We start from the raw sequence: 14957 nt of genomic DNA on the forward strand, positions 1-14957 counted from the left end.
TGACGAGCTGCGCCAGTTCCTGCTCAGCAAGGGCATAGCCTCGAGCAGGACGACCAGCTACAACCCCCGGGGGAACGGGCAAGTAGAGAGGGAGAACGGCACGGTCTGGAAGACCGTCCTACTGGCCCTACGGTCCAGGGACCTCCCAGTTTCACGGTGGCAGGAGGTCCTCCCGGACACTCTCCACTCCATCCGGTCGCTATTATGTACGAGCACTAATCAAACGCCTCATGAGCGTCTCCTTGTCTTTCCTAGGAGGTCCTCCTCTGGAACGTCGCTGCCGACCTGGCTGGCGGCCCCAGGACCCATCTTGCTCCGAAAGCATGTGCGGGCACATAAGGCGGACCCGTTGGTCAAAAGGGTTCACCTCCTCCACGCGAACCCGCAGTACGCTTACGTGGAGTACCCCGATGGCCGACAGGACACGGTCTTCCTGTGGGATCTGGCGCCCGCCGGCAACACACACACCCCCCCGACACCATTCACCCAACCCCCCCCTTCCTGCCACCGCCGCAACCCGCGACCGCCCCCTTCCCAGGAGGATCGGTTCCCCTCCCCTCAGGCCCGACCAAGAATAAAGCCCAAGCTGAAACCGTAAGGCTCCCGGAGACGACAACACCGGTACAAGCACCACCACCACCACCACCGGGGCCGAGGCGATCGACACGGACGACCAGACCGCCCGACCGACTCGTGGCGCCGATCTAAATCAATATATGGACTTTTCACAAGAACATTTTGCTTTTCTCCCGATACCTTCTGTAAATAGTTGAAACAGGACAAAATTGTACAATGCTGTATTGCCATGTGAATGTTTTTTCCTCCCAGGACCAGCCCTGTAAACTCTTACCACCATACGAAGCATCACCCCGCCGGGTTCATTTTTGACAATGGGTGAATGTGGTAGTATGTATTAGGGGTCATGTGGGACTGGAAGCCCTAATGTCATTGGCTGACAGATCCCGGGTCCTGGTTGGCCGTTGACCTCTAGCTCCGCCCTGAAGGCGGAGTATAAGAAGCCGGAGTCCTCCCCCGCAGGCCATTCTACTATCGAGCTGCGGGGGAACAGACACGCTTAATAAAGCCTCATCGACTTCACTCTATTCGTCTCACGGAGTCTTTGTGCGCTACACCCCCAAACACAGGAAAATACATTTCTTTATCAAACCCATCAAATCCTTTAATCAACTGAAACACTTGAATTATTTCCCTGTTTAATCTTCTGTAAGGTATACAAATAGTCCAGTCTATGCAACCAGGGTGAGGTTCATTAATTATTCAATACCAGGATATTCAATTTATCTCACCTACTTCCTTCAGAGCAAAAGGCCTTGAAACATACTGGACTAGAAACAAATTCCAGCACCTTCCATTCCAAAATCAAACACTCCTCAATCACCCACTTACAACATGATTCTTCCTTAAATGTAATAAAAATTGGTGCACACTGAGTTTCGGAAACTATCCATACTCGACTTAAATCTACAAACGATATGTAAATACCTGAACGCTGCCAACAGCTGAAGGTAGAGCCGGTGACATTGGCTCAACAGACTAATCGCAGCTTCTGAGGCAGTCAGACTGCCCTTGGCGGCCCTCAAACTGCCTCCATCGCTGAAGATCCAATAAAAGATTAAAGAAAACAAGCAGACATTAATAACAAGTTAGTCATTTGAGAAAGTTAGGTCAACGCTTCAAGAGCAAGTCAAGAGAGGTTCAGAAGAGGGCATAACGATCAGTGTAGAAAGCTCTGAGGTGGAGCTATTGCCAACGTAAGGTGACATGGTCATCATTGGTCAGACATTCAGCTGGACCAACCACATAAATGCTATGGCTACTACAGCAGGTCAGAAGCTGAGCATTCCATGACTCCCCTCTTGACTTCCCAAAGTCTGTCTACCATCTGCAAGGCACAAGTCAACACTGTGAGGGAATGCCTGGATGACTGCCGCTCCAACAATACTGAAGAAGCTCGATACCATCCAGGACAAAGCAGCCCATCCATAATCATTCACTCCCTCCATCACTGACCCACAATGGTACCATCGACAAAATCCTTGCATTCCAAATGTAATAGCCCTACTAGGTGGAATGATTATCTTCCGCGCGGTCCTTGCGGAGTACGAGCTCCCCCACTAGGCATGGAGGATCTATAGTAACCTCTGTATAAAAGGTCGACCAGTTAGGCATCGACCAGACCAGGAAACCGGAAGGCGTCTACCATCCAGAGTATATCTCGTGATGCAAATAAAACCATGTTTCTTTGTTTTACTCAGTGTGGATTCCCTGTGCCCTTATTAAACTAAACACAGGAGTTACCTGGGACTTAATCTCTTCATCATCTTTTGGAATAGGCTCAGATTTGATCTGCTTTGCAGTTTTCCCACAAACGCTACATAATCCACACACCCATCATTTCTTCTTAAATTCAATCTGAATAAAGTGTAAAATTACAGTTAATTGTCAATTATTACTTACATAATTACTCAATCACAGAAAAAATAAATATCTATTTGGTGTAACTTCATTGCATACAAGCAAATACAGGATTCTAGAATGTTCCAGCAAACAAATAGACCATTTGACCAATCATGTCTGCATTAGGATTTTTGCCCCAAACTTACAGAACCTCACAGCTGTAGAACTAGTTAAGAATGAATATAGAGAGAATTCTCACAGTAATTTCATTATAGTGTAACCTAAACCTACTTGTCACAATAATAAAGATAATAATAACTTAGACATCTATTATAGTCAACATTCAGTATCCCCAAACGTCACTAAGTCCAACACTTGAATACTATACTTAATCCTCAATATACTATCCTCAGTCCTCGATATACTATCCTCAATCCTCAATATACTATCCTCAATCTGTAATATACTATCCTCAACCCTCAATATACTATCCTCAATCCTTGAAATACTATCCTTAATCCTTGATATACTATCCTTAATCCTTGATATACTATCCTCAACCCTCAATATACTATCCTCAATCCTTGAAATACTATCCTTAATCCTTGATATACTATCCTTAATCCTTGATATACTATCCTCAATCCTCAATATACTATCCTCAATCCTCGATAAACTATCCTCAAACCTCGATATGCTATCCTTAATTGATATACTATCCTCACCCTCAATATATTAGCCTCACCCTCAATATATTATCTCCAACCTCACTATAGGCTGGTGTAGGAACTACAGGCCGGTGAGCCTTACGTCAGTGGTAGGGTAATTACTGGAGAGAATTCTTCGAGACAGGATCTACTCCCATTTGGAAGCAAATGGACGTATTAGTGAGAGGCAGCATGGTTTTGTGAAGGGGAGGTCGTGTCTCACTAACTTGATAGAGTTTATCAAAGAGGTCACAAAGATGATTGATGCAGGTAGAGCAGTGGATGTTGTCTATATGGACTTCAGTAAGGCCTTTGACAAGGTCCCTCATGGTAGACTAGTACAAAAGGTGAAGTCACACGGGATCAGGGGTGAGCTGGCAAGGTGGATACAGAACTGGCTAGGTCATAGAAGGCAGAGAGTAGCAATGGAAGGATCCTTTTCTAATTGGAGGGCTGTGACTAGTGGTGTTCCGCAGGGATCAGTGCTGGGACCTTTGCTGTATATATAAATGATTTGGAGGAAAATGTAACTGGTCTGATTAGTAAGTTTGCAGACGACACAAAGGTTGGTGGAATTGCGGATATCAATGAGGACTGTCAGAGGATACAGCAGGATTTAGATTGTTTGGAGACTTGGGCGGAGAGATGGCAGATGGAATTTAATCCGGACAAATGTGAGGTAATGCATTTTGGAAGGTCTAGTGCAGGTAGGGAATATACAGTGAATGGTAGAACCCTCAAGAGTATTGAAAGTCAGAGAGATCTAGGTGTACAGGTCCACAGGTCACTGAAAGGGGCAACACAGGTGGAGAAGGTAGTCAAGAAGGCATATGGCATGCTTGCCTTCATTGGCCGGGGCATTGAATATAAGAATTGGCAAGTCATTTTGCAGCTGTATAGAACCTTAATTAGGCCACACCTGGAGTATAGTGTTCAATTCTGGTCACCACACTACCAGAAGGATGTGGAGGCTTTAGAGAGGGTGCAGAAGAGATTTACCAGAATGTTGCCTGGTATGGAGAGCATTAGCTATGAGGAGCGGTTGAATAAACTCGGTTTGTTCTCACTGGAACGATGGAGGTTGAGGGGCAACCTGATAGAGGTCTACAAAATTATGAGGGGCATAGACAGAGTGGATAGTCAGAGGCTTTTCCCCAGGGTAGAGGGGTCAATTACTACGGGGCATAGGTTTAAGGTGCGAGAGGCAAGTTTTAGAGTAGATGTACGAGGCAAGTTTTTTACACAGAGGGTAGTGGGTGCCTGGAACTCGCTACCGAAGGAGGTGGTGGAAGCAGGGACGATAGTGACATTTAAGGGGCATCTTGACAAATACATGAATATGATGGGAATAGAGGGATACAAACCCAGGAAGTGTAGAAGATTGTAGTTTAGTCGGGCAGCATGGTTGGCACGGGCTTGGAGGGCCGAAGGGCCTGTTCCTGTGCTGTACTTTTCTTTGTTCTTTGTTCTATACTATCCTCTACCCTCAATATACTATCTCTACACTTAATATACTATTGTCTACTCTCAATATACTATCCTCCCCCTTAATATACGATCCTCACCCCCAATATACTATTCCCCACCCACAGTATACTATCCTTACCCCCAATATACTATCCTCACCCTCAATATACTCTCCCCACCCTTAATTTATTACTTACTTTAGTTCTCGGCCCAAAGGCAGGCTTGACGCACAGCACCACACCTTCCACAAAGAGTACCCGTAAGAAAGCAGGTCCCAAATCCACCCGAGCCAAGTCAAACCCTGTGCTGTTGGCACCAATCTGATCCACACATGCCGTCCAGTCAACCCTCTCCCTAAGGGGCCTGAGTTGCTGTGCTAACATATACCTTTTGTTATGTATCGAAGAATATCTTTCTGCTGATTATGCATCACATGCTGTGTAGTGATGTCAGCAGAGTACTTGTGTGGGCTTTGGGCAGATCGGCATCTAGATTGTATGGGCAACATCTCTTAATAAACCTCTCATTGTGTTTTACAAAAATCCAGAGTGCGGACACCTCCATACCTTTTCTCTTTGCAACAACAAAGAAATATAACAGAACAGAAAACTGGGGACAAGGATTGACACAGAATAATGTCTGAAAAGAAAATGTTGTTGACTAACTGTGAGGAGGCAGTAGGAGCAACGGAGGATTCGCGGGACCGGACTTGCACACACACAGATGTTGGGCGAAGCACTGCCGCTGATGCAAAGGTTTTAAACAAAATTTTCAACTGCAACTATGGATAAGAAGGCTGAAAGTCAGTGAAGACATGCTTGCATTGAAGTAAGTGGGGTTTGGGCTGCAGGGACCATGCACGTGGCGAAACTACAAGGCTACAAGGGCTGCGGGGAAGGGGGATTTTGCAGACGGCTGACTCTGCACGGGCCACGACTCGGGGGAAAAAGTCAAAAAATAATCAGGCAAAAATTGTAAAAAATTCCTAGTTGATTGTTCAAGGGATCATTTGTGCCATATTTTCCAACACAGTCGGAAGGAAGGAAGTATAGACCCTAAGATCCGGGATCCAAAAATGGGGGGAGTAATTGCGTTACTGACGGGTTTGATGAGGATTATGAAACATGGAATTCATATGTGGAAAGATCCCAATTGCCTTTTAATAGCAAATGAGACACCGGAGGACCTAAAGGTCGCAACATTTCTCAGCTCAATTGGCCGTAAAACATTTATGATGCTACCAAATCTAATTCATCCAGCAAAACCAGGAGGTAAGTCCTACAGTGAATTAATGAAAATCTTAGAAGGACATTTCTCTCCGAACTGTCATTGATTACAGAAAGGTTTCAGTTCCACTTCATAGTCAGGAAGAAGGTGAAAGTATTTTATAGTTTGTAGCGTCTTTATGAAGATTAGCTAGGTATTGTGAATTTGGTACAACACGTGATGATACTCTTCGAGACTGGCTGGTTTGTGGACTCCACAGGGAAGCCATTTAGAGGAAGCTGCTTACTGTAAGTGATTTAACTCTAAATGTGCCATGGAAGTTGCCACATCTATGGAGCTTGCAATGAGAGAAGGTTCGTAGAAAGAGGCCGGAACAAAGATCCACAAAATGGATACCTCAAGGAACAAGGCTGCAAAGGTGAAACAATGTCACTGTTGCACGTAGGTTGGATACTCAGTGGGGGAATGCTGGAGCAAATCGAATACATGCAAGAACTGTGGCAAGAAAGTGCAAGAAGAAAAGCGCAATCAAACAATCTAATGTCTACAAATTAATGGATGAAGCTTAAGATCACTCAAAAGCCAACACAACCGAACTACAGCACGAGCTAAAGTTAGGTGACCTGTCAATGCAGGAACATCAACAACGTTTTTGGGCATATCCAAAACCTGAACGTCATGAAATTAAAATGGAAGTGGATATGGGCTCAGCAGTATTATTAATCCCCGAGACAATTTATCTCTAAAAGCTGAAGCATCTGCCTTTAAAACCATCAAATGTGATCCTAATGATGTACACTGAATAGGTCGTACCATTAAAATAAAAAATAATTGTGAAATTAGAAGCAAATGGACAGACGGCGATGTTGCCTCTTCACGTTGTCTGTGGAAGTTTTAATATCCTGACAATTGCCGGGCAATCCTTACCTGGGGACCTCCAAGGGGGTATTCACCAACGCACCTTGGGGTACTTTCCTGCTCTTTTTGACAGAGCATGGTTGGCTAAAATTAGGCTTAACTGGGAAGCAGTCAATCAATTAGTGGATTCAAAGAGCAACTTGCAACAATGTCTGAGGCAGTATGAGAAGGTGTTCGAAGATTCACTAGGCCCTATGATTGGACTTGAAGTACACCTAAAAATCAAGCCACACAGCACACCCAAATGTATCAAAGCTAGAACCTAGTACGCCATCAGGCCTAAAGTTGATGAAGAACTAGATTTATTAATATGAACAGGGGGGTCATTGAACCTGTTGCTACAAGTGATTGGGCAACACCAATCATTCCTGTATTAAAACGGGATGGCTCAGACGGAATTTGTGGAGATTTTAAACGTGTGGGCAACTTCATACCTTTTTTCTTTGCGGACACAAAAGAATATAACACCTCTTTACATGTACATTGCAGCCTAGAGCTTCGGACAGTGATGGTAGAGGCTTCAATTTCGTTCCATCATATCCTGGTCAGCAAGGAATCCCTCCTGATCTTTCTGCCCAGTATTGGTGGATGTCAGAAGGATTTTCAGGTTGATAATGAACCTGTTTGGCCATGTTTTGAATACACCTTCTGTGACCATCAAGTCCTGGATGGGATTTGAACTTAGAGCTTCTGGTTCAGTGACAGAGATGCTAATCACTCCTTGATATACTACTGACCCTCAATATGCCGAAACCTCAATATCCCCAACTCTCAATATGCTCAGAACTCAGTATCCTCAGCCCTCAGTACACTCAACATTCAGCATCCGATGTTGGGGCATCGTATCAGGGGTACCCCAACAGTGCGCTGGGGAATCCCCTCTTGGAGATTCCCAGGTAAGGATTGCCCAGCAATTGCCAGGATGTTCAAACTTCCCTTGGACAATTCCTCTGCAATGGGAGCCATCCCAAAGTATGATTTAATTTGCAAACGCCAGAGGTTCTGAATGTCTTCAGGTAATAGTTACCCCAAACAAATTAGAATTAAAACCACTTCTAACACCTGGGTAACTCTAGTACTGAACAACCCCGCCCCCACCCCCCAACACCACCCACCCCCTCCTCCCCCATTGGACCCACACTGATTGCTTCCCCACTACCCACCACTTCCTCACAGACAACCACTGGCCACCACCCCACTGACCATATGACTCTCATCCTTTCACTGTCCACCAGACTTCTTCCGTGGATGGCAGAACTGTCTTCTGAAGAGAGATTGGACAAACTGGGCCTGTATGTCTAGCGTTTCAAAGAATGAGAGGTGATCTCATTGAAACCTACAAACTATTTAAAGGAATAGACAGGGCAGATGCAGGTAAGATGTTTCCCTTGGTCGGGGAATCTCGATCCAGAGGGCAAAATTTCAAAATATGGAGGATGCCACTTAGGACCGAGATGAGGAGAAATGTTTTTACACAAAGTGTTGTGAATCTTTGAAATTCCCTACTCCTGAGGGCTGTGGAAGCTAAGTCATTGAGTATATTTAAAGTAGAGATTGATAGATTTCTGACTAACAACAACATAAATGGTAATGGGGACATTGAAGTGTCCAGTCAGCCATGATGGTATCAAATGGTGGAGCAGGCTTGACGGGCTGAATGGCCTATTCCTGTTCCTGGCTTCTCAAAGGAACAGGAATAGGCCTGGACATTTAAAATTGCCCATTTCATGGAAGAAATTGCCACAAAAAAGGGGCATGTCTGCCTTACCTCCAACGTTCCAGCCCTTGATTCAAGGCCTTGGGATCCCATTGCTCGCCTAACCTTAGGTGGAGCGACAGGCGAGAAAGCTGAGCTTTCAGGGCAGTAACTCAGAGCAGAAAGGCAATCAGACTCGGATTGTCATTCCGCGGAAGTTCAGACCCAAGAAAAACTTCGGACAGATAGCTAAAACCTTATTCAAAAGCTAAGTTTGAAGGAGCGCCTTATCAGAGGAGAGAGAGGGGCAAAGAGGGTCAGGAGAAAATCCCAAGACACACAGGGCCAGGCAGCTGAAAGCACAACCACCAATGACGGAGGGATTAAAATCAGGGGTGCTGAATGGACCAGAATTAGAGGAGTGCAGAGATCTCAAAGGTATAGGGCTGAAAGAGATTACAGATATATGGAGGGGTGAGGACATGGAGAGATTTGAAAGCAAGGACGAGACTTTTAAATTCGAGGCATTACATAATAATAATCTTTATTGTCACAAGTAGGCTTACATTAACACTGCAATGAAATTACTGTGAAAAGCCCCTAGTCGCCACACTCCGGCGCCTGTTCGGGTACACAGAGGGAGAATTCAGAATGTCCAAATTACCTATCCTGCACGTCTTTCGGGACTTGTGGGAGGAAACCGGAGCACCCGGGGGAAACCCACGCAGACACAGGGAGAACGTGCAGACTCCACACAGACACTGACCCTGGGACCCTGGAACAGTGTTACCCACTTGTGCTACCGTGTTGCCAATGGAGATCAGCGAGAATGGAGGTGATAGGACAACCAACATGGTGCATATTAAGGTGGCAGGATTTGTGATGAGACCTGGTTTATGCGGGGTGGGGTGGGAGGGAATCATTGAGAGGCATTCCGCAGAACTTTTCAGACTGGACAGGAACTTGTCAGGAGGTGATCTTATCGTGAGTATTGGAAAAGTAAAATCCTATAACTCTAAACAAATTACAAGAGTTTGACAGGGTAATTGCAGCTTCATTGTAAGTCCTCTTTCACATAAAGGGTATCATATACTTGCATTGGAGTCCTAGAAATAATCGTGGATGGTTTCTCCTTGCAGAGCTTGAAGGTTTTGTATCTTTTTCACAGTTTCCTATTGTATTCTGTAGAATAGATGAGTTCACATAATGGAGCATTAATCCTCTTCCGACAGCTCAGCCTTTGGGAAATGGCTGAATGATTATAGGAGGGAAGGCATTTTGAATTTCTGAAGATAGAGGGAATGAGAGGTATTTGTTCCACTGAGCTTTGAACTATTGGTTCTACTTTACCTCATTGGCCAACACATCTCCCTCCTTGTGCGAGTTGTGAGTTCCTTCTGCTACGTGACTGTTTTTTGGGTTGTTGCATATGCGAGTTGGGAATTGTTCATTCCTCTCCATAGCATCCATAGAATCCCTACAGTACAGAAGGAGGCCATTCAGCCCATTGAGTCTGCACCGGCCCTCCAAAAGAGCACTCTATCTAGGCCCACTCTCTGCCCACCCCGCCCTATCAATTTAACCCCATGCATTGATCATGGCTAATCCACCTAATCTGCACATTTTTGGACTGTGGGAAGAAACTGGAGCACCTAGAGCAAACCCACGCAGACATGGGGAAAACATACAAACTCCACACAGACAGTCATCCAAGGTCAGAATCGAACCAGGTCCTTGGCACTGTGAAGCAGCAGTGCTAACCACTACTTCAGAAGGCACTGACCCCCGGTAAGACTTCAGGTCTCATTAGTTTCCTAGCACCCGACCTGAGAGCCCATTATATGAGCTTTGAGAATGTTAGCACAGTAGGCTATTAATAGACAACCAAATGTATCAGCCGTGACTCACTGGGCAAGACTCTCACTCCTGGGTATAATGTTTATAGGTTTGAGTCTTTTCATCAAACTTGAAACATTTGGGTGGAATTTAATTGGCCCAACGGGGGTCTCAACCACCAATTCGCCAACCAGTGGGAAAAACACATCAGTGGGAATTGTCAGACGGAGTTAAGCGCCTATCAGGCACTCACAATTGAGGACCTTGGAGCTAAAAAACATTCCTGCTGAGAGTTGCCAGCCAATCAGATGCAGACAGTTCCTCAATGCATGATATGGAGAGACCCGTCCTCTCTCGTGATCCTCCTCCCCCACAACCCCCATCTGTTCTCATTTACCTTTAGCCCAGGGCACCTGGTTAATCCAGTTCCTCATTGCCATCAGTACCACCGGAATGGTGGAAGTTGCCAGAAATGCATTCCACCAGAGGCCCAGGATTAACCAGGTGCCCTGGGCTAAAGAGAACAGATGGGAGTTGTGTGGAAGGAGGATCATGAGAGAGGATGGGTCTCTCCATATCATGCACTGTGTGCTTGACAGCGAGGGACCACCCATTATAAAGCTGCTGGCAATCCCAACATGCTTTTCTGGACTGCCTTCAGGAGGCATGAGAAAGCTGTACAACTCCCATTCAATTCCTGAACCACCTGTAAATTCCGATGGGCTCACGTACGAATGGTGTCAATTGGCTCGTTAATGAGCCTAATTGACATCCTGCAGCTGGTGGTTGGGATTCCTGCATTAGGACCTTCTCACCCTCATCTTAATTGGGGACAGTTCATCTGATGCTGCAAATCCGATGTGAGTCCTTCCACGTAATTCTCTTGCCCTCCACCCCCTGACATCATGTCCCCTCTGGCGGGCTCAATTATTAAGTTTTAGGCAAGGGTATTAAGGATTATGGAATCAAAGTGGGTAGTTGGAGTTAAGTTCCAGACCAGCCTTAATCTAATTGAATGACGGAACAGACTTGATGGGCTGAACGGATTCCTGCAGTTCATATGCTGCTATTATGCCCATGCCCTAACTTCCCAAGTTCCCCTGTCACCCCTGTGTTCACTGACTTACATTGGCTCCAGGCTAAGCAACATTCAATTTGAAAATTCCCATTCTTGATTTCAAATCCCTCTGTGGCCTCAACCCTCCCTATCTCTTTAATTCCCTCCAGGCCTACAACTCTCTGAGATATCTGCACTCCTCTAATGCTGACCTCTTGCACATCTCCAATTTTAATTGCACCACCATTAGTGGTCTTGCCTTCAGCTGCCTTTGCCCAAGGCCCAGGAAATTCCTCTCTCAACCCTTCCATCTCACTGCATCTTTTTCTTGTTTTATGATGCTCCTTTAACAAACCTTTTGATCAGCTGTCCCGTCATCTCCTTACTTGACTCAACAGTCAAAGTTTGCTGCCGTGAAGCACCTTGGGCCATCTTATTCCATTAAAGGTGTTATATAAATACAAGTTGTTGTTGTTGGATACGGGCATCTCAGTTACACCTCTCAAAAACAGGGAAAGAGTTTTTCATATTGCCGCAGAGATTCTCTCACTGAACAGTTGTTTAATTGCATGGAGACAAAGAAGTAAACAGGTCACGTTCATCTCAACACCTGACACTGTTGGGATTTTGGAATAGCTGCATCTGCATAAAATCAATTTGTTTTCTCTCACGCCAATGACAGCTGCTGTTAAAATCTCCAGGTTCATAAATTCTCCGAAGAAAAGAGGCACAGAATATTTATCATAAGTTGCAAGGATAAGACACCTACGAAACGTGGACAGTTTGACATGATTGTCTCTCACTGCTGTCACACAGGATGGTGAGCAATGGGGGAGGATCATTTAGCTTTGGAATGTAACAGAGCTGCTAAATTATTGTTGTCCATGAATTGCGGATGCAAAGAATAACAAGGCCTTATACTATATGCACCCAGGATGCAACCTATCGATCCCTCAAATGCTAAACAGCGTAGGTCTAGGATGGGGTGCAGTGCAGATTTTTAAAAATTCTTTCATTTGATGTAGGTGTCACTAGCAAGTCTAGCATTTTTTGCCCATTCTAATTCTCCTTCAACTGAGTGGTGTGCTCACCCATTTCAGGGGGCAGGTTTCTGTCAACCAGATTGCTGTGCGTCTGGAGTCACATGTAGGCCAGACCAGGTAAGGATGGCAGATTTCCTTCTCTAAAGGATATTCATGAACCCGATACAACAATTCATAAAAGCATAGAAACTAGGGGCACGATTTAACGCCCCAAAAAACAAAGTTTTGTTTTGGGCGTGAATAGCTATCAAATGGAATCTTTTTTTTGGCCTTGGCGAGGAATACCCCACTCTGCGAGTCTGATCCGCCATTCAACATGGTCACAGCTGATCCTCTTTCCCAATGCCATATTCCTGTTTTCTCCCCATGCCCCTTGATGCTATTAAAATCTAAAACATTATCCATCTCTTTCTTGAATACATTCAGTGACTTGGCTTCCGTAACCTTCTGTGGTATAGATTTCCACAGGTTCACTACCTTTTGAGTGAAGAAATTTTTCCTCATCTCAGTCCTGAATGATTACCCCCGTATCCTGAGATTGTGTTCCCTGATTATAGGTTCCCCAAACAGGAAAACATCCTCCCTGCATATAGTCTGTTTAGCCCTGTTAAAGTTTTCTACGTTTCAATCAGATCTCCTCTCATTCTTCTAAACTCTAGTGAGTACAGGCCCAGTCAAACCAATGTCTCCTCATCGGACAGTCCTGCCTAACCTGTGATAGTTTCATGGTCATCATTACTGAGACTACAGCTGCTGTGGTGGGATTTGATCCCATGTGCCCAGAGCATTAGCCTGAGTCTCTGGATTATTAGTCCAGTGACATTAGCACTACACCACCAACTCCCCAAATTCTTTCAAACCTTGGGTGAGTGCCATTGAACATTAAACGCACAAACGGGGATCTGACAAAACAGCACTCGTAGGGGTCTCCCAGGGGATCGGATGCCCCGAATTGCATGCCCTTTGGACAGGGTGGTGCCTTGACATTTCTGGTGCCACCTGGGCAGCCTGGCACTGCTAGGGTGCCCAGTTTGCACTGCCAGCTGGCATGCAGGGTGACAAGTTGGCATTTTTATGTGTGCCCTGTGTGGTGTTTGGGTGTGGAGAGACCTTCCCAGCTCGGGAATTTTTTTGGGGGGAGGGCAGCACAGTAACTCAGTGGTTAGCACAGTTGCTTCACAGCTCCAGGGTCCCAAATTCGATTCCCGGCTTGGGTCACTGCGCGGAATCTGCACGTTCTTTCTGTGTCTGTGTGGGTTTCCTCTGGGTGCTTCGGTTTCCTCCCACAGCCCAAAGACGTGCAGGTTAAGTGGATTGGCCTTAGCGTCCATATGGGTTGGGTGAGATTACTGGGTTACGGGGATAGAGTGGAGATGTGGGGCTTGTTTAGGGTGCTCTTTCCAGGGGCCGATGCAGACTCGATGGGCCGAATGGCCTTCTCCTGCACTGTAAAGTCTATCATTCTATGATTTACCAGCATGATGCCATGACCAAAAGTATGACATTATCACAGAATTTATACATTGCAGAAGAAGGCCATTTGTCCCATTGACTCTGAACTGTCATGATGAGGACAGGTTGCATTGACTAGAAATAAAAATAGAAGATTCTGCAAATAGTTAGCAGGTCAGGCAGCATCTGCGGAGAGAGAAACAGAGTTAATGGCTGGGATTGGTGTGCTGTTGGCCAAGCACAGCCAGGCCACAGTGGAGCCCGAGGGGTCAGGGCATTGATGAAGTAAGTGCCCCTTTGCTGCTTCCAGGCGGCAGAGGGGGGTGGGCCCCCAAGGGTCCTGGGGCTCCCCGTCAACCACCCCATCAGAACCCCCCCCCCCATCAGAACCCCCAACAACAGCTAAGTTATTTCTGCTGTGAGAAAAGAGGAAGTGAACCCATTTAGCTCCTTTTGATATGGTGAAGAGCTGTCAATCATAGAAGGGTGTTTATTAACAGTTCGGTTAGCATCAAAGCAAGGTTATTGAGATACATTCAAGCATGAGGAGAAAGATAAATAAACAATCTACCAAGTACCTGTGTCTGGGTCATTAAACCGTCAATCACAGGCTAGTAAAAGGTATTGCTGGGTGAAATTGAATGGAAGTTTTGCATTTCAAAGGCTGCCAGGGGAATTGAAAACTTTTCAAATGTTCTGATGTTCTGGGCTTTGGAGGAATCCTCTGACACTTGTGACTTCTGCTGCTTTTGTCTGAGGCAGCAGATGTTAGGAAAGGGACAGTATTTCTGCAGTGATTTTTCACTCTACTGCCTGGACTGCCCTTCATCTTTCAGGCAGAGTTGGCTGATGGGGGGTTCTGATGGGAGAATCTGATGGAGGTCTAATGGTGGTGTCTGATGGTGTGTCTGATAACGAGCCTGATGGGGGAGTCTAATGGGATGTCTGGTGGGGACGTCTGATGGGGATGTCTGATGGGGAGTTGGATGGGGAGTCTGATGGGAACGTCCGATGGGGATGCCTGATGGGGAGTCTGAGGGTAAGTCTGATAAGAGTCTGATGGGGGGGTCTAATGTGATGTCTGATGGGGAGTCGGATGGGACTGTCTGATGGAGATGTCTGATGGGGATGTCTGA

At 45.8% G+C, this 14957-nt stretch overlaps 1 protein-coding gene across 1 annotated transcript in view; it reads right to left on the reverse strand.

Moving 5' to 3' along the window:
* Nucleotides 1-14957, reverse strand: part of LOC140395963 (uncharacterized) — a 97730-nt gene that overhangs the window by 18831 nt on the left and 63942 nt on the right. Inside the window, exons 11-12 of the mRNA XM_072483991.1 lie at nt 2320-2433; nt 1504-1614 (exon numbers count right to left, since the gene is read on the reverse strand). Of these exons, the coding sequence (XP_072340092.1) occupies nt 1504-1614; nt 2320-2433 (225 nt within the window). The remainder of the gene's footprint in view (nt 1-1503; nt 1615-2319; nt 2434-14957) is intronic.

The sequence above is a fragment of the Scyliorhinus torazame genome, chromosome 19 (assembly GCF_047496885.1).
Source record: "Scyliorhinus torazame isolate Kashiwa2021f chromosome 19, sScyTor2.1, whole genome shotgun sequence".
NCBI classification, from domain to species: Eukaryota; Metazoa; Chordata; class Chondrichthyes; order Carcharhiniformes; family Scyliorhinidae; genus Scyliorhinus; species Scyliorhinus torazame.